At 41.9% G+C, this 20,254-nt stretch overlaps 1 protein-coding gene and 1 long non-coding RNA gene across 2 annotated transcripts in view; one reads left to right on the top strand and one right to left on the bottom strand.

The window, feature by feature from the left end:
* Aldh1a2 (aldehyde dehydrogenase 1 family member A2) overlaps nucleotides 1-16,301 on the bottom strand; it is a 79,519-nt gene extending 63,218 nt beyond the window's left edge. Inside the window, exon 1 of the mRNA XM_028865615.1 lies at nucleotides 16,132-16,301. Coding sequence (XP_028721448.1) covers nucleotides 16,132-16,248 — 117 coding nt within the window. The 5' untranslated portion in view covers nucleotides 16,249-16,301. The remainder of the gene's footprint in view (nucleotides 1-16,131) is intronic.
* A 347-nt stretch (nucleotides 16,302-16,648) lies between these two features.
* On the top strand, nucleotides 16,649-20,026 carry LOC119088401. The gene is made up of 3 exons (XR_005092072.1): nucleotides 16,649-18,250; nucleotides 18,654-18,793; nucleotides 19,792-20,026. It is a non-coding gene; the product is annotated as an uncharacterized LOC119088401 (long non-coding RNA).
* The last annotated feature ends 228 nt before the right edge of the window (nucleotides 20,027-20,254 follow it).

A 20,254-nucleotide genomic window follows, 5' to 3' on the forward strand; every position in this document is an offset into this window, starting at 1 on the left:
TGACAAACAGAGCAGATATCATTTCATTATTGTCCTTAAAACTTAACTTTTGGCAGAGCTGAAGAGTTTCGTCAGACAGAATAACCCTGATGTATGAATAAAGTGACATCTTAGAAATCAAGTGAGTTTTGACTCTCAGGAAAAACCTTATTCTAGCCATGAAAGCCTGGCCACTTATGGGAACTGTTCTCATCATAGAGAAGCTTAAGGCCAAAGAGGCAACCGCACCTTCAGTTGAATGAGAAATTAATTTACAAGTTTACAAGTGAATAGTACTCTTCACTTATGTTGCAAAGTGAACGTCCTGTGCTAGAAGGGCTGACTATCCTAAGATTGAAAAGGTCTTTTGAACCAATAAATAAAGGGATTCTCATTTCCTCGTGACAATAAATAAAAAGCAATCATTTTCATATACTGTTGGTAAAGAGAGGAATTCGTGAATTTTTGCCTGAAAATAAAATAATTTCCAACATAATTATGTCTATTTTATACTTAAATGATTCTTTTTTCCTCTCTCTTTGGCTTTAACAAATGCACAAAAGGATCTATGAAATGCCTCCTCCTACCTCAGAAATTAGATTGTAATATTATTTACAATGATTCATTCCAAACATCCTTGACTTAAAAGGATGATGAACTAATAAATGCCAGGCTTCATAGTTTATAGATTCTTGTTGCCTTAAACCCCCATCTAATACTTTGGAAAACTTAAAATTGTTGAGATCTCAACACTCCTTCCTTCCTTCATTCATTCATTTACTCCTTTCTTTTCCCATTCCCCTTTCCTTTTTTTAAAGGGTATCTTCCAAAGAGAAAGAAAACAAGGAAAAGGAGAGAAGAAAGGGAGGGAGGGAGGAGGAAGGAAAGAAACTATCAAATGTTTATTTTGCCAAGAAATCTCTACTTACAATTTAAATGTTAGGAAAAAAAATTAGTGTACTTGATTGTGAAATAAACCCCATGTCGGCTATAAGTCTTTCTAAGAAATACCACTGAAAGCTGCCACTTGACATGGAATTCCTCTTCAGAAAAACTAGTCATAACTACATGATGGTCCTATATGAGAAGCTGCTGGAATGTCAGCTTCACTCCCAGCGGCCCCATCTGGCCTGAGCACTCTCCCTGGCATGATAAATCACTGACAGGGTCCTTACCTTCTCGCGTTTGATCTCAGCTCAGCAAGATGTGGTTTTGATGTGAAGAACTCCAGAACTCTTAGGTCAGAGACAAATCGCAGTGGCACTGACCTGCCAAGTGCTAAGTCTCTATTAGACTGTGTGAAAAGCGGTGAGCTTCTGACAAGGTTTCTCACCTCAGAGTTTCGGGACCCTCTGTGGCTTTCAGGAACTGAGCTGGGCAGAAAAGCTGCTGCAACAGCTTACAGAAGAGGCTGCAAACCTTCCCTGGCTATCTTACGGAATTATCACAGCAGCCACTGCTCTACTTTCTAGGGCTGTAAATCTAGCCGAAATGTGAAACATAGGATTTCTGTCGGGCATATTTTTATAGAGATCTCTTTTTTATTTAGCAAAATATTGTCTTTTGATATACTAAAAAACAAACAACAACAACAACAAAAAAAAACCATGAGAATCTCAAACTGATTCTTACTCAATGAACTTTTACTGCACTGCAAACCACTCATGTATAGAAGGAGAATCATTAACAGAGGGTTTTGTGGGCCACTCTTTGGTAATTACCACTATATCTTTGGGAAAGTATTCTTAACAAAAGCATCCCAAAATTGGCCCCAGAAAGACAATTAAGTGTGAACAAGTTCAGTATTGTCCTTCCTGTTCTCTTAACCCCAGGTTCTGGGTCTTGGAGCGTGGAGAGTTTTAAAACATCAGGACAGGAGGGAAAAACAGTCCTCCTAGTTCTTTATATAAGTACATAAATAAACCTGCATCTCATTCTCTCCCCTTATTTTATAAGTAATAAAATGGTTTCTTGGAAATTGTCATCCAGTACCATAAACCATCTTCCTATTCCCAGGCCCAAATGTACTGGGACACTCAATAAGCAATCAAATGATGTTGTTTATTCATTAGTCGAATAACTATGTTACATGAGGAATCACTAAATGCACACACATCAGAGGCACATCACAATCCTTGAATATCCTGTGTACTGCCTTGTTCGCTCCTGTATGTGAACCCTCAGTGACAGGCTCCATTTCAAGGATCTGTGCAAGTGGGTGGCACTAGAAGTTTCCCATCCTGAGATGCGTATGTTTTCTTGAGAAGAAATACATAAAGATGGTTATTTCAAAATGATATCGTAGCACTCACTTCCTGGCTGACATTTTACCAATTAGTGACCCCACAAATGAGTGAAGCAACTTTATTTTCTATTGTGTGCTCATTGATTCATTCATTCAAATACCAAAAAATTGGGGGAGGGTTATACAATGTATCAAAGCAATCATGACATGTGCCCTTATGAAAATCAGTTTTCTCCTATGGAGTGTTACTAGGTATATAAACACTCAACATCGGATCCCATGACAAGGATCAGCGGGCCAACACAAAATGGACTCATGTTTTGGGGGCACTTTGTGCTTTGTTTTGGCATTTTTTTGTCTTACTAGTTCTTGTCTTTGCTTTTGTTGGTTTGCTTTGATTTTTATTTTCTTTTTTTCTTTCTTTTTAGAGAGAGAACATGAAATTGGGTCGGTAGGGAGGATCTGGGAGGAACTGGGAGAGGGGAAAGAATGTTTTGTGTGGAAAAAAAAAAACATTTTAAATAAAAAACTAATCAATTTCAAAACAAGAAAGTTCAAGTCCAGAAAGAAAACTAGTGTAAGCATTAAGCAATAATTATGCTCCTTGGTGTAATATCATCAAGTATATACATCATTTAATAGTAGAAGAGATAAATATTAGAATAAAATCTCAACTACTACCTTTTGGGAGGCTTCTTGTAAGAGATTGGGTATGCTCAGAAGCCATGTGTAGTTGTTACTGAGAAAATGACAGTCAAAACTCCCAAAGTTGTAAAGCTAAAATTGGTAGGAAAGTTTAGCTGACTGAAATGATAACAAGTAAGGAAACAGCATGCCCTGTGCCTAAGGACAGATTATTTCACAGGTCTTTCTCTTTAAGCCATTCACAATAAGAAACACAAATCAGACCCACACTATCAACCTGGAAAACTACGTTAGTGACTTTGTAAGCTTATTAAGGGCAAAACATTTATTTCTCTTGCCCATATTTGTGTAGAGACAGCTAGAGCAAATTCTGAGCAATGATCCTCCCTGCTTAAAGCAGATCATCAAGGGTCCCCCAAATCCCTGCCCTGTGCATTTCTTTTCTAAGTCTTCTCTTTTTCTCTGTTGGAATTCCTGGTAATGACACCCGAATGTGGGCAAGCCTCATTAGTCTCCCTGCTGTTTACAAGACGAGATTTCTGCTCAGTGTGCCGAACACAATGCCACACATCACTAAATGGCTGAAACTACCACCCAGGTTCTAAGCTGAGAAAAATTTTGCGCAGTACAAATACCTATCAGCGTAGAGGAACACAGAAGAGCAATTACTGCCAACACATGTAGTCCTTTAAGAGTACACCAATAAATACCCGTTTGCAAAGGTTAATTTAATGCAACCCAGGCTGTTATCTGTAAGAGTATATGTCACCAATTCAATCCATTAAGTAATTACTAAATTCTCAAGAGGGCTCATAGAAGTCAAACGTGGCTATTCCAGGTTCACTGCTTCTGGTTTCCCTGAAGACCATTTAGGCCAACAGCTGGAAGAGAGAGAGCCACAAAGGTTGCCCAGCCCAATCAGCCATTTATGAAAACAGGTAAATGAGTCTATCCAGGGTTGCCCATCACCAAGGTCTGTCGTGAGAGAAACTCCTTGACACACAGAGACTGCTCTGTGTGTCAAGAATAAATAAGAATAAAAGGAAGTGAACTCCTTGACACACAGAGCAGTCTCTGTGTGTCAAGAATAAAAGGAGGTGAAAAGAGTGAGCAGGGGTAGACCTATGGAGATGTAAAGACAGAAATATAATGCTCTAAGATCCCACCAAAGGAGACACCTAACAAACAGTATTTCTTTGCATAGGATTTTTGAGTAATTTCCAATGAAAAGGCAGTCATGCTCCCAGTCACCTCCTCCTTCTACCACTGACTCTATTAAAAAGCTTTGGATGCCTGGATTGCTCTGTTCTGTGTTCATGCTCAGGTCCATGTAGTAACCATGGAACAAGACAGGAATCAACTCTCCTAGCCAGCCAGAGGGAATATCTCCACCCGACTCTTTCCGGAAAGTAATTCTCCACAGAGGTAAGAATAAAATTATACAAAATCATTGGCTGGGAGCAGGGCAGGGCGGGGGGTGGGGGGTTGTCAAAAAAGGAATGCAAAATACATGTGAGCATTCAACAGCCTCACAGCATATATCCTCATTGCCAAGGAAATCATCACAGCCATGACAAAGAAGAGCACCTTTTAAATGAAAAAGAAGCAGGCGAACAGGTGTTGTTCAGGGCAGTGTGTGAGTCCCCAGCCTGTGAAAATCCCAAACACCTCTGTCTTTACCATCACCTGCAGAATCACACCTACCCAGGTGGTTCATAGCCAGTGTGTCAGAGTGTCTCAGTTTACTCCCTTGGTCTTTTCTTTTTAACCATTCCAACTGTTGCTGCTGGTGGCTCCAGAAAATACTGATCAACTGGAAGTTTGGTGTTTATAGTCAAAGAGCTGGGTTTGAAATGTACTGTTAAAAGTCAGCTGAACTGATGGTCCAAATTGTATTGCTTCTTAGAGTTCTTGTGCATTTCTTGCTGTTACCAACAGCAGAGAAGAGGACAGCATGCTGGCATTGTTACCCACTGTAGCTGTTGAGCCATGAAAAAGGTATTTAATTTAAATATGCTCGATATTCTCACTTGTGAAAGGGAGAGATTACTACAATACTCATATAATAGGATTACCATAAGAATTAAATATACTCATATGTACAGCAGTGCCTATTTAGCAGCTATTAGTAATAAATTATACAGTAGGCATTCATTCAGCAAACATTTTTAAAGCATTCACACTGCTACACATGGAGCTCAATGCTTTTGATATATCCTGATATGTAAGAGTTTGCAATTTAGTAATAGAATTACACAGAAAAAGTATAATCTCTAACACAAAAACTGTACAATTTCAAAGAAATACAAATAAGTAATGTGGGCACATAGACAATACAGGTTCATTATTGAAAAATAAATCGTGCAGCCAACTTTGTTAGGTGTTCCATGGCACTACACCCAGAGGGGATGGACTCTATGTCATGGTCAGAGAATCTGACAGCAGTCTTTGCAACCATAGGCACAGCTGCAGGAATCATATTGCCTGCAGAATCCAAACACAGAGGTAAATGTGTAATACCAGCTTTGGCTTTTAAAACGAGTTAAAGTATATTAAAATGGGAAGTACTATGATATATATTCAACTCTGATGGTAAGAAATAATTCAAATTTTCTACACGGGCAGGATAAAACACTGTACCAAATTAGTTGGGTTTGTTTGTTTTTGAGATTTTACTTATATTTATTTACGTATATGATTGTTTGTCTGAATATATGTCTGTGTACCACATGTACGAGTGCCCAAGCTGGCCAGAAGAGGGTATCAGATCTCCTGGGACTGTAGTTACAGATGGTTGTGAGCTGCCATGTGGGTGCTGGGAATTGAACTCATGTCCTCTGAAAGAGCAACTAGTATTCTTAATCACAGAGCCATCCCTCTGGCCCCTGATTAGTTTTTTTGTTTGTTTTGTTTTTTTAAAAAGAACTCTGAATTAGACATTATTTTTCAAATTGTCACCTATACACGCTTTCTCCATAACCTATAAATAAGCAGCTTATAATTAAGGACTTGTCTATTTACCATGGCCTCTCAAAAATGAGTGGTGTGTGTGTGTGTGTGTGTGTGTGTGTGTGTGTGTGTGTGTGTGTGTGTGTACACTTACAGAAGAGAGAGACAAAGTGCATGACAGTAAAAGCAAGCAGGTCCTATAGAGAGGTCAACACTAGCCGGCATGTAAGCACTTACAGTTACAGGTAATGTCAGAACGTGAGGAGAATTAAGGTTTGAGATGAGGGAATTGTAATAATCACTAGCTCGGTGTTTTACAGTAAGTTCACTTAGAAGCAGGTTCTTAGTTTAAGGAAATCAATGTTATTAAAATTACCCATCAACTTCTTACAGTCTCCCATAATAGAGAAGACCAGGCTTGGAGACCACACATGACTTCCTAATTATATTTATAAGATTACACAAAACAGAATTAAAAGACAAAACAAAATAATGTACCCATTAATATATCTAACTTTCCATATATTACATCATTTTTCCTTCATATTTATGTGTCCTTGCACATAAACATATACTAATTCCAAGGAGATTAATACACAAATATAAAAATCAAAATTTTCAATTTAATAAAAACAAAACTTTTATAACAATATAAAAACACCTCAAAACACTTGAAATTACAATGTATTCCTTAGTCAAGATACAAAATTTCTTTATTTGCATTTAAAACTTTATGACAGACAAAAAAGGATAAATGACAGAGAAAGAATATAATCAGCAAGAAAATATTTGCATATTATATATCTGACAAAGGATTGCAATCCTGAATATGAAAAATTACTATAAAACACTAACACATATACACAGAAAAATGAGCAGAAAAACCTCGCCAGTTTACATAGAAGACAAGCCAAATGGCATGTGAGCACATAAGCAGCTTCATCTCACAAGAAATCAAGAAAGCACCAATGACAAGATGATACTCCAGCCTTCCGAGATTGCCAAGTCTGGCAAGTATCAGAACCCAGGTCCAGGTGAGGCTATAGACACAGTATGAAACAATATACAATTGTGACAATGAGTAAGTCTGCAGGTATACCTGACAATACCTGACAACACAGGTGAACCTTGAAAATACGATGCAAAGCAAAGCAAATATATCACAAGATATATACAGCATGGTGCCACGTATACAAAAATACTGTATCATGCTTTAAAACACCACCACACTGTTTATGGATATGTCTATGTGTATGGACAAGATAAAGATTAATGCCTCTGAGGAAAACAGGGATGGAAGGACCTGGCAGAAGGGTCTAGTGCAACTCTTTAAGACTGAGTAATTACAGAAGGTCTCCAACTTGTGAGGGCGTCACTTTAAATTTTCAATTTTATGTGTAAAAGCAATATGCATTCAGCAGAAACTACACTGCAAATCTTGCTCTTTTCCCAGGCAGGGAAGACGTCAAGCGATACCTGCAGGTGACTATGGATGGCGGCAGCAGCTCTAGAAGCCACCTGTTGGAGTGCGCAAACCTTCGTTTACAACACACTGTTGCTAAGCTATGATGTCAGATACGTCAGGAGTGCTAAATGAATTTCCTATTAGAGGCAGCTTCAACTTGAGATGGGGAAGAAATCGCCTATGTTGTGAACTGTTACCATATTCATATACATACACACACACTTATGTTACCATCTATACTTTTCTGTATAATTGACTCCTTTTGAATATATCTAACACTACACTGACTGTTCAGCAAGCCTGAAAATTCTCCTTATTTCTGACTCCTCAAGCACTTGACCCAATTTTATCCTGTGATCATGCATGAAAGTCACTAATGTGCATCCTCACTCAGCAGCTGAGTGGGAATTCTCTTCAGGTTCTTCCCGGTGATGACCACATCTATGTATCTTTTTGTGCCAGACACTAACTACCAATGCTTTGTACAAAAGCTAAATTAATAAACAAACGAGCAACTTTAGGTAAGCAAAAGGATAACTCTGGCTACAGTTAAAAATAAAATTGGCCCTAGGCAATAAAATTAGATAGCTTTCTCTGGAGCTAGAAGATGGCTCAGCAGTTACGAGCATGTTTTCTTGCAGAGGACTTGTGTTCAATTTTCATCGACCACAACCATGTATAACTCTAATTGTAGAGAATTCTACCACCCTTGTTTGACCTTCTTGGGCACTAGGCATGCACATGGTACAAAGACATACATCCAAGCAAAACATTTACACACATAAAATAAGCAAATCTAAAAAAAAAAAAAAAATGAATAGCCTCTCCACTAAGTGACATTGTTAGAGTAGACATCAGACTCTAAAGTGCAGATGAGACAGAATTGCTCAGTTCAGGTTTGGTTGAGAATGAAACCAAAGTTTCTTATTTGATTCTTGATCTCCCCTCAACAAAGGACTTGGCGAGGAAGTCCAAATTTTACACCTATGGAAAGAAGACCTCCAGTTGTCCCCATAAATCCACACAGGCATTTCCTAATATCATTTCCCAGCCAAAGTCTTGTTATTGCATCTTCTCACCCTGACCTTTTCCATCAGCAGACCCAGTCTAGAGATTTGGTATAAGCTAGAGAAAAAGAAAACGAAGTTGTTTTTGTCTATTAGTGAGTTTGTTAAATTCATATTATCTTGCCAGACTTACTTCCTGGAGGTAGTTCTATTTTAGGAAGGGACTTGTGACCTGCAATACTTGGTTTCGGTTTAACCTTCAGGAAATCTTAGAAATCGATGAAGCAAAGTGCTTGAAGTCTCAGACTTGAAATAAGCAGACTTAGGCTGGATGAATGAAAATTATGGTTACATATATAAATATAATCTTTTAACTATTTTGAAATGCTTTCTCATCTTTAATGATCAGTATCAGAAAGAATTTTCATACTCATATTCACCTAAATTCTTATAAATAAGAGGAAAATGCTTGCTGTTTCATCTGGATAACAAACTGTATTTTTCTGAGGATCTAGGGAGGGAAACACTTCTACTTTGGTTCAGAGAGTGAACAGGTAAGGAAGCTGCACAGATAACTGCAAAAGGTATTAACGCCCAACTGCTGTAACAGGAAGGCTTCTTTCTAGAATAAAAATGAGAATGCATACCCCAGGCTATTCTAATTTTGACCACACTGCAAGGAGGGCAATTAACTCCCAGGTGTAGTCCCAGGGAAGCAAGCGTAAAGGGCCCAGCAGAAGTCAGGGTGCTGCAACCACCCAATTATTATTCCTATAGGTATTTCCAAAGCCTGAAAATATTTTCAAATCATATGATACATACTTACTGTAAATACATTAGTAAGAGTTAAGATTCTAGTAGTTTACTGGCAGAGAGCTCCTACTAGGAATGTTAATATTTTAAAGGGAAACAATTAAAATATAATTCAATATTAAAGCAAGACAAGTAATAAATACCAGAGATAAGAAATTCCCAATTTGGAAACTTTAGTGTATTTGAAAGGTTACATTGAGTTGTAGTTGAAAGTTTTCTCTGGTCCCACCTGGCCCCGCGGTCCTGCAGCCGCTTATAAAATAATCACTCAGAGGCTTAATATTATTTACAAACTATATGGCCTATGGCAGGCCTCTTGCTAGCTAGCTCCTATATCATTGCAGTCTGGTGTCTCCCCCTGCCCCCCCCCCACTCTGCCTTTCTTCTTCCTGTCTCTCTTTTGGATTTCCTGCCTGGCTGTAACCTGACTTGCCATACACCAGAGCAGCTTCTTTCTTAACCAATCATAGCAACACATATTCACAGCATACAGAAAGACATCCCCCAGCATAGAGTAGTGTTTTGAGAATGTCTGAAAGGCAATTAAAACTTAGCCAAGATGACAAAACAGCAATCCATTGGCATTAGATTTCTGTTTGACAGGAAATGAAGGGTCTCAAATGACCTGTCACCATAAGTAAAGAAATTAAAAAGAGGCTAAGAAGGCTGTCAATTAGTCACTGGCAGATGCTTTTACTTTCTGGAAGGTGACTGTCCTTCACTCCCAAATTTAGGCATTATCTTAGATAGTCAAAGCCAATGAATGTTTCTTCAGTTTCAGGTTACATAAATCAAAGACACTTTTCCATTGCCAAAAGATAACTGCCTTCTGAGACCTGGCTACATCTTTGCTCAAACTATTTTAAAAGTATTCATAACTTGGCATTTAGGTTCAGCCAATTGAGCATGTTGCATGCAGCATATTAATATGAAATCTTGGCTCACATATCAGATAAGAATGTGCTATTGAAACACTAGCTGGGAAATCGATTTAGTGAGTGTTTGATAAATATAAGATTGTGGTGAAGAAACATCCAGGGAGTCTCTCTTGGTAAAAATATATTGCAAATATATAAGGATTCAATTCTGATCTTTCTTAAAATTGGCAACCTTCAATTTGGAACTACAAATATAATTATGACCCAAATGAAATCATTATGTCTGAAAAGACACACAGAATTTGCACTGGATTATTGTCAGGATATGTACTTTCCTGTTTAGTCCTGATAGAGCCCTGAGAAGCAGGTACTGCTATTTCAGTTTTGATCAGTGTAGAAATTGAAACTCAGTAAAGAAACTCCTTGAGAGAAGCACTATACATACTCTTGACTACTGGCCCTACACTTGACACCACATGTTTAATATATGTTAGCTGTCCATGCAGTCAATAAAGGCATGCCTGACCAAGATTTGATCAAAGGCCTATTTTAACTCAAAGTCTTTCTTTTTCGATGTCAAGGACTTGTGAACTTTTTCCAAAAATGTGGGCCATATGGTCTCTGCTACAAGGACTCCACTCTGACACTGCAAATCCCAATGAAACCATAGACAACATGCTACTGAACAGACAGGGTTGTGTTGGAATGAAACTTTATTTACAAAACCAGGTGGGTGTATATAGTCTGTTGACCACAGTAAACTGTTAGTAAAGTATCAAAAAACACAAAAACAGGTATGAGTATATGCATCTCATTATTCCACTGAGAAAGACTCAGAACTGGGAATCATGTGCTAAGCCTTGAAATGCTTATTGGCTTGATCACAGTTGGGTCATCCAGCTTCACTAATGGAAAAGAGAAAGAACCAACTCTACTTGTCTGGCTTTTCTTAACTGTGGCTATAGTGAAGTCAGACCTCACAGAGCAGGCTCCTAAGTCTATACTGAAATAGAAAACTATTCATCATTCTACAAAACAGAAGTGCCTCAGCACATGATGGTTCCATAACCCCAGTTCCTCTAGTAGAAAGTACTGGGGCAGGGCCTCAGGAGAGTTATCTAATCCAAGTTCCATAACAACAATGTTTAGCTACTCTTTGTTAGATATGATAAACATCAAAAAGCTGTACAGTTATTTGTAAACAGTATTATTTTACTATGTGTTTGGGTATGGAAGGGGTGTGGAGGTCATAGGTCAGTGTCAAGTATCCTCTTTGACTACTTTCCACCTTTTTTGTTTTTTGTTTTTCGAGACAGGGTTTCTCTGTGTAGTTTTGCGCCTTTCCTGGAACTAGCTCTGTAGACCAGGCTGACCTCGAACTCACAGAGATCTGCCTGCCTCTGTCTCCCAAATGCTGGGATTAAAGGTGTGCGTCACCACCGCCCTGCTTCCACCTTATTTTTCAAGGCAGAGCCTCTCGCTGAACCTGGAGCTCACCAATTCAGCCATATTAGCATGCTAGCAAGCCCCGGATTCCAGTCTCCATATTGCCGGCTGTCAAACCCAGCTTATATTTGAGTGCTGAGGACAGGATCTCAGGTCCTCAGGCTTGCAGGCTAACTACTATACTGACTGAGTCATCTCCCCAGACTCTGAAAAGGTAAAACAAACTAAACTAAAAGTCCTCTATATACAGGGAGCTAGATGGCTAATTTACCATCAAAACCATTGTGAGTAAAGACTTGTAATGAAAACTTAGAATGAGATCCACAATGGCAAGATCCAAAATCCAGAATAGGAAGGAATCATGGCCACTAACAACAAAAATAACAAATAGTAAATTAAAGTCATTGAATTAAAAATTATAAAGGTGGTGCTGGAGATACAGCTTGCGGGTTTTAAAAACACTTGCTATTCTTGCAGAGGATCTGGGTTTGGTTGCCAGCACCCACATCAAGTGGCTCCCAACCAACAGCTTCAGAAGATCTGACACCCTTATCTGGCCTCTTTGAACACCTCTACACATGTAGTACACATACAGATACTCGAGGATACCTAAATACATTTAAAATAAAAATGTATCTTGAGAAAAATTATAAAGGTGACTCTTTTAAGTGGAGTAGATCAATTTCATAGTCTCCTCATGTTTCCATTAGAAGCAACAAAAATAAATAATCTTTCTACATTTTTAAAGAAGTGTAATAAATAAGAAAAATAAAGAGTATGACAAGGAATGCACTCCCAGTTTTTCAAAATTCAAGGCCAAGTTCTTCCTTATCAATTAATTCTATTTTTACCCTCCTTCAAAAGATTTCACAGAACTAAAATGTGTGTATGTACATGTATGAAAGTGCTAGGTAAGCCCTACTATGTCCCATGAAAATGCAAGTGGCACTGCAAACATAATCATTACATTGGCCAACTTCTCTACTGCTATGCTGAGAAGAAAATTTTGGCACTCAATCTTTCTAATAAGACTTCAAGTTCCTAGAAGGCAGATGTTCCATAATCCAATTTGCACTCCCGTAAGGAACATGGTCCCTCAAAAACCCTTTGTACTGAGCTGGAATTGACCTCAGCAAAAAGAATGCACTTATTAAAAGGGTATTTAATGAACAAATAATAGAATAAACAGTAGGTATCCAAGTGCACATTTGTTCTAATTTTTTCCCAGTGAACTGCCCTTTGTGTTTTCTCTGCTAGTGTAGCATACCAGTGCTCAACAAATGTCCTCTTTCTGGATCCTCATGCCTCTCCACAGCATCAAATGCTGGGAGAACACAGGACCTTGTATGTTGCTGTCAGTTATGGACAGTTTTCAGTTGCTCACTAAAAGTGGAGCTAGAATGAAAGATGGAGCCAGCAGAGAAACCAGAAAAGTAGCAGTGGGACAAAGAGAAATAAATGTTTTAAAGACCTGGGAATCTGGGAAAGGATAGAGAAAGAAAGGAGGGAGAGGAAGAGAGACCCCACCCCTCCCCAAAGCAGGAGCGGTTCCTAGGAGAATGCTGAGCCTTGGTTTTATTTGTATGCTCCCAGAGTGTGGCCAGCAATACAAAAATCAGACAGATGAAACAGAAATAACTCAGAAAAACCGAGAAAAGCACAGCTAAGAGCAATCCTCAAAAAATACAGGGAGCATACATTCTCTCAGCTCCACACTGGTGCCCTCCATGCTTTAGACAAGTATTGCTTTCTTGACTATTAGTCTAGAAAAACAAACAAACAAATAAATAAATAAATAAAAGCCATCTACCTTAGTAAGAATCACTTTTAAAACGTGGGGTCTAGGTTCCTGTATAGGAGAAAAAGGAAATAGACATATCCAAAGGTATTATTGTCATTTAGCCTCAGTCTAAAATAGATCCTAGAACTTGGAGCAGGCGACTTATTTTTTTAGGGAACACAGTTGCTTAAAAGTCAATACAAACCCACACTTAGATCTTTCAGAATGCTTCTAGACTGAACTTCACTTTCATAGCGTTTTTTACAAAACCTTTGACAGACAATGCATTAACATAATATTGACCATTTCCCCCATTCCTTATTAAAAAGTGCAAAATTCTTTTGGAAGAAGAAATACAATGATGAAAACTGCAGGAAAATACAGGATCACAAATGCAAATTATTCTAAGAACGTATTTTTCAATTCTCATAATCTGATCAGTTATGTTGGTCACTAATTAGTTTATGTTGATTGTCAAATCACATAGAAAAATCATATTGTAGTATTATTCAATAAGGACATGTTTAACAGGACAAAATGGTGAATGATAAATCTACTCGCCTTCTAGTACCTTTATTTCATGCAAATGTTTTGTTTCCTGTTTTTCAATAGAGCCTAAGGCATAATAAAATTTACATTACTCTTTAAAATTCTCCTAACAAATATAATAGCACAAAAGGAGTTCCCCATCTACCATGTTCATATTCTTTTGAAATTTCTAATATTATTTCCCTCACTTTTGATCATGAATGAATTTTTAACAAGACCTCCCAATTCTTTCTTTTGAAGAAAAAAATCGTAGGCTACCAAAAGAGCAGTCACTATTCTTTCTGTTAAAATAAAATAAATCAAAACTGCTTGTTCGTAATTCCTGTCTCAGAAAATTTAGAAGTCTCACTAAAGAGCAGAGGGCAGAAGCTGCTGGGAATGTTCACAGATACCTGATTTTACAAGTTTTTGTGAAAGAGCTCGCCTGTAGATTAGTGTTGCTCCGAGTTTACGAGGGTTGTTTGTCAAGGCAAAAATAAGGTGCCTCCTCCCCACAAATTAAAGAATCACGTTACAATCCATTATTTCATTTCTGATTGTTTTTCTTGGTAATAAGTGGGAAAGTGGATACTGGATAAAAGTCTTCACGGAGCTAAAAAGACTCCGACATTAAAGGCTCCAATTAGCTATAAATCAGTTGTCTTTCCTACTGGGGGAGAACAAGAGAGAGAAGAGAGGGGCGGCTAGAGAAAAGGAGAATTGGAGGAGCTTCCAAATGAAATTCTGAAAAAGATATCTACTGCAGACTTTCAGGAGCTGTTAGGATAATCTGATCAAAAGTGCGTCTAAAACAAACCCTCCGCAATCACGTGTGGACCTTGCCTCTTAAGATCTCCAAAGCGCATCAGAAGAGGTTAGGGACCCTCATAAAACAAAAGTTTTATGTGAATGCTTCCCTGGCTTGTTCCTAAACCGGGAGATGTGCCACACACTAGCACTATTGTTATGCAAACAATGCCTAAAGGGCTATAACCAGTAACGACCCTCATTAAAATGGCTTTCAAAAATTTGTCACACCATCTAAAAGCTAACAGGTATATTAAATCCACCTAAATCCACATTCAAAAATACGAATCCTACTGGTCCTGGTTCTGAAACTCAATGCAACAAATTTTCAGAAGCGATGTTTTTGCATTTCTGTTTCAACCACCACAGTGTCAGAGAACAACGTTAAGTTCTCTACAACATTTTGTGTATCTTCTAATGCCCGCGGTGGAGCACGAATTAGTTGTATCGTGTGTGCACGCGGCATTTAAGTTAATTGGCAGAAGTTAGAAGTAGGGATGGGAATCCAGTAAGAGAATTCTAAAATGAACTCCCAAGAAATGTGGCTTTAAATGCTATGCCCGCCTCTTTGCTATAACATTCAATCCCTTTGTGTATGTATTTCACAAATTTCACCTCATGGTTAAAATAGATTTTTTTCCCCCTGAGAACGTGGTAGTGGGAGGATTTACATCGGGTAGCAGGCGCGTGTTGCTTTTTAATGCGGTTTAACAACAATAATTCCTGCTTGGCAAACCTAAGACGTCAGAATTCGTTAGGGGAAAAAAAGGGGAAAAAAATTAGGTTTTTCAGTGCAGACGTGAGCTCGCTAATTGGTGCGAATTCAGTTGTTTTCCCTTTACAAAAAAGTGCATTGCCTACAAAATCCTGAAGAAATCCTGGCATCGATCTACCGCGTCTCGGCCAGGTTCCCGCGAAATCTGTAGGACCCCGGTCCTGACAACCCCTTCAGTGCCTCGGCTCCGAGGGAAGCTGGTCCCGCGCGGCCGCGCAGCCCGGACCCGGAGGACGGCGGGGCGACACCGGGCTGCAACGCCACCCTGGCAGGGAACCCCAGTCCGCTCTGAGACGGACCCCTGTGTGCGCTGAGGAGACCCAACGGAACCACCTCCCAAGCCAGACCCTGGCCTGCTGAGGAGACCTGGGGGACCCCCAAACCGGAACTCCATCTGCTCTGCGAAAACTTGGGGGGATCGCAGAACCGGGCTCCAGTCTGCTCTGAGATCCGAGGGATCGCAGAACCAAGCCTAGTTCTGCCCCGGGGATATCTAAGGAACCCCAGAATCGGACCCCGGCTCGCCCTACGGAGACCCAGGGGACCCCAGAACCCGACCCAAGTCTGCTTTGAGGAACCCCACGTCCCCAACCGGCCCCCGACGGGGTCGTCACCACCGTCCGGCCGCAGACGGCGACCCCCGCGCTGCCTTCTGGTCGGGACCGGTTCGGCTCCCCGAAGCCGCGGCGGGACTTCGGAAGCCCGCATCGTAGTTCTCCCCGCCGAGGCGCGGGGATGACAGGCGACCCCCGGGCCCCGGCCTCGGAAGCCATCCCAGAGGAAGCTTCCAGCAAGCGTCCGCGGACGGCTTTACCTTGGTGTACTTGATCTCGAGGTTGGGCGTGGGCGACGGCAGGAGCTGCAGCGAGGCCATGAGCGCGGCGGGGTCGGCCTTCACCTCGCCGGGCATGGCGATCTCGCTGGAAGTCATGGGCAGCCGCGGGTGGGTGTGCGCGGGGCGCTGCGCGGCCGGGGCGCGCTCGCTGTATATAGGCAGGTGTCAAGCGGCGACGCTTCTTATTGGACGTGCGGGCCCAGAGGCGCGGGGGGCCGGCCCATGAGGACGCCCCGCCGCGGCCCGCATTTGCATACGGCCGCGTGGCGCCGCTCGCGCCCCGCACGGTCAAGGCCGCGCGGCCCACGCTCCCGCGCCCGCCCCCCGGGGGACCTCGACGGCCGGGGCACCGCCTCGCGCGGGACCGGGCTCGGAGAGAGCGGCCCTACGAGCCTTAGTGCCCGGCCGCCCCCCCCCCCCCGAGATCAGGTCCCGCGGAACCCCGCGACACCCCTGCTCCGCCCTCCCGCTCCCGTCCCCCCCTCTCCCCCGCCGGGTCCCCAGCAGCCCGAGAGACCCTTCGCCCAGCCCTCCGCGTGGCGCGAAAAGGCGCGTGGCCACGGGTGGGGTGAGAGATGCTCCCCGCACTCCCAAGGAGAACCTTCTGGAGCCGACGCCCATGCCGACGCCGCGCTGGCCCCCGCCGGGCTTCGCCGCCCAACTGCTGCCCTCTGCCGGCCCTGCGGCCTAGCTGTGCCGGAGGGCGCGGGCCTCCTCTGTATGGTTCCTGGTCCTCCTGTTCTCCTTCCAGCCCTTTCCTCTCCTCCATTCCAACCGCACCCGGAAACACTTGGGGGTTTCGGTTGCTCTTCTGTTAACAACTGCCATCCTGTCCGACCTCCAGGTTGAGCTTCCGTCTCCATTCCTTCTCGTCCAACAAGCGGCCTTCTAGTTAGCCAAGATGGGCAGAAAGATGGGTGCCAATCAAGAAGCTGGACAGCTCACTCCAGATAGGCTTGCGGGGAATCACTGGGTTAAAATTAGCCCCCCCACCCCCCCACACACACACCCATGGGAAGATCTTTATAGGGCTTTCCGCCTTGTGCCTGTGAAAACCTCACAGCCTTCTCCAGGCTGTTTCCTCCAGTCTTTCCATGGAAGATTCTGGACTCCCGACCAACTGCTTCTTTCTCGAGTGTCATTTTCAGAACCCCTTGACCCAGAACCATTTCCTTGCAGGTTGCTCACCAGAAAACACTGACTTTAAATGTGTTAACTAAAACCGCCTAATGATTGGTGCTTAGATGCTATGTAGACTGAAAGAATGCTGTCTGTGGTCTCACTCAGTTTGTGAGACAAGATTCAGGCTCTGGGAATTCAGATCATCTGCCTAAAGGGACCTGAGTGGAGTGTTTTGGAGAGCAACAGTATGCCTTGATTTGGGCAGTTGAGAGATTTCCATTCATGGAGAACATTTGTGGCCAAAGATTGTGTCTTTCTAACAGAATATGCTCGTGATACTTAAATACTTTCTATTTAAGCTGTAGAAGACCAGGTACTGAGGAAGAACAAGAACTCAGTGGAGGGGTAGCTCCTTTGGTAGAGTGCTTGCCTAGAACCCTGGGCTCCCTTGCCAGCACCACATAGAACTGGGGTAACGGTGCATACCTGTAATTGTCAGGTCCCCAGCACTCTCTTGGGAAGTGGAGGAAAGAGGATCGGAAGTTCATCCTCCCTTACACGAGGAGAGACCAGAGACCATGGGGGGGGGTTGATTTCAGGATTTGGTGAAAAAAGAGAAAAAGCACCAGCAAATAAATAGTTGTTTTTTGTTGTGCCCCGTGTCCTGCCCACCCGCACCCCAAAGGTGTTTTCCCCATCTTCTAGTGCTGGAGGTCACTTTGTTCCCAGTAAACCCACAACCCTTCCTGTGGATAGGTAGACCACGGACTCTAAGAAGTACTGCTCTCAAAAGTGCATCAAGGACGAGTCCTGGGTGCTCACCTAGGCCGAGCCTGAGCTCGGGGAAGCTGACCTTTGAGCTACTCGAAACTAAGAAGTGAAACCACAGGGGCAGACAGTGTGCGAGGCACCCGAACAGAGCTGTTCCACGGTGTTCTGCTGTGCATCAGATGCAGCCGGAGGAGCCACAAACAAGGTGATTGTGGGGACCTTAATGCTGAGGTACTGAGAAGCCAGCAGAAGCTTCTGAGGAAGAAAGAAAACAGGGAAACCTGTGTTAGGCCTGCCGGCTGAATATGGTCTGGGAGGGTGGATAAGCCAGAGTTTTCGCTCCTGACCCATATCTTATGTGCTAGCTCCAATTTGAAAAAACCGTATCCACGGATCATAGGATTATCAACATTTGTTACAGGTAGATTGACTTCTATCTTGGAAGGTAGGGTGGGTGTCTTGACAACATCTCCGGACAACTCCCAGGTCACATGCCCAGTGACAGCTGGTTTGAATTGCTCCCTCATGGCTCCTTTCTCATGACACTTTGGACAGTGAGGTGGTCAACACTGGACCTGAGTCTTCTCTTTCCCATCTGCCTTCCTCAGTTCCTAAAACGACGTGGGTCACTGTCCCTAAAGCATTTCTGTTGGCGCTCTGAGCAGAAGGACCATAGCTGACCACTCCCCCGAGCGGAGGCAACTTCGCCGCCGCCTTCTCGGAGCACAGGGCACTTGTTTTGGTGGTGGTAAGCGTGGTGATTTGTCCTATCGTTACTATGCATGTTTACAGTCAAGGATTTCTGCAAATGGTTTCCTTCATGATTAAGGTGGGACAACCCTCCCCATCTTAAACTCAAGATTCTAGCTACGTTTTGACCAACTTCTTTACTTCAAAGTGGGAAAAAAATTTAGCAGGAAACAATATTATAGCCATACTAGTTCTTTAGTCTATTCTCTCCTATCTGTCTCTGTCTCTCTCTCGTTTTTTTTTTTTTTTTTTTTTTTTTTTTTTTTTTTTTTTTTTTTTTTTTTTTTTTTTGAGACAGGATTTCTCTGTGTAGCCCTAACTATCCTGGATCTTGCTCTGTAGACCAAGCTGGCCTCGAACTCACAGAGATCTGCCTGCTTCTGCCTCCTAAATGCTGGGATTAAAGGTGTGCACCACCACTGCCTGGTCTACATTTTTTAGACCCTCTGGACTTAAATTCCTCGGTGTTAAAGACCCTCTCCATACCTCTCCTCCATGTTTTCACTCTTTCCTCCTCTTCCTTTGTTATCTTCTTTTCCATCTCATTGCCTCCATAGCTTCTAGAATTATGGAAACAGTCTTTATATTTCTAAGTTTTGGCCTTCTCCCCTGATTTAGTTACAGCATATTTTTTCCCCACTGGTACAACATTTCTCCTCTCAACCTCTCCAATCCGTAATTATTTATTGTTTAGGATACATCTCATTCGAAACCCCCTGCACCAGGAAACCTAAGCTACAGCATGCTCTGTTTCCTTGTGAAAACAATTTATTAGGCCTAGTGGAGCCAATACCCTGGAGTTGTAGAGGAGAAAAATAAATTCTTGCCTCAAATTTCCTCACCTGAAAAATAGAATGCAACCTTGTAATTTCAAGGCATGGGTTTTATGTGAAGGTCGACTTTAAGGCATAAAACCATAACCATTTGGGCTGCATTTTAGACGCTTTTAAGAGTATGCAAGTATTTATTAAGAACCATGCTTTCTAAATCAACAAGGAACCCGAATGAGACATAAAGATCCCTCTCCAGGAAGGAACCTTTGTTTCAATGAGAGGTGCACATTCAGCGTGGAAGTCAGGCCTCTACATTCTGGAACAGTCTCGGTGTCAGATGGTCTGCTTAATGGCCTTCCTGTTTCCATCACTAACGTGCCGACAGCCTACCTTTTCTAACTGATATGCTCACATTGTAATTTATCTTCAAAAAAATAAATCACATGTTATAGCATTTCTATCATCCGGGTTAATCGAATCAGTTCCTTAAATGTCTCTAAGTCTAATGATTTGAAGAGGCACATTGTTTGAAATATTAAAAAAAGTGCTTGGGGGGGGGGTTGGGAGGGATAGGGTTGTATGCAGAATGATCTCAGCACTTGTCTCAGATCTAAGTGTCGCCTAATGGTCTCATCCATCTCCAATGGGATGTGCCTGGCCACTTTATTTAAAATGTTTCCTGAAAA

The sequence above is a fragment of the Peromyscus leucopus genome, chromosome 7, assembly GCF_004664715.2.
Source record: "Peromyscus leucopus breed LL Stock chromosome 7, UCI_PerLeu_2.1, whole genome shotgun sequence".
Classification (NCBI taxonomy): Eukaryota; Metazoa; Chordata; class Mammalia; order Rodentia; family Cricetidae; genus Peromyscus; species Peromyscus leucopus.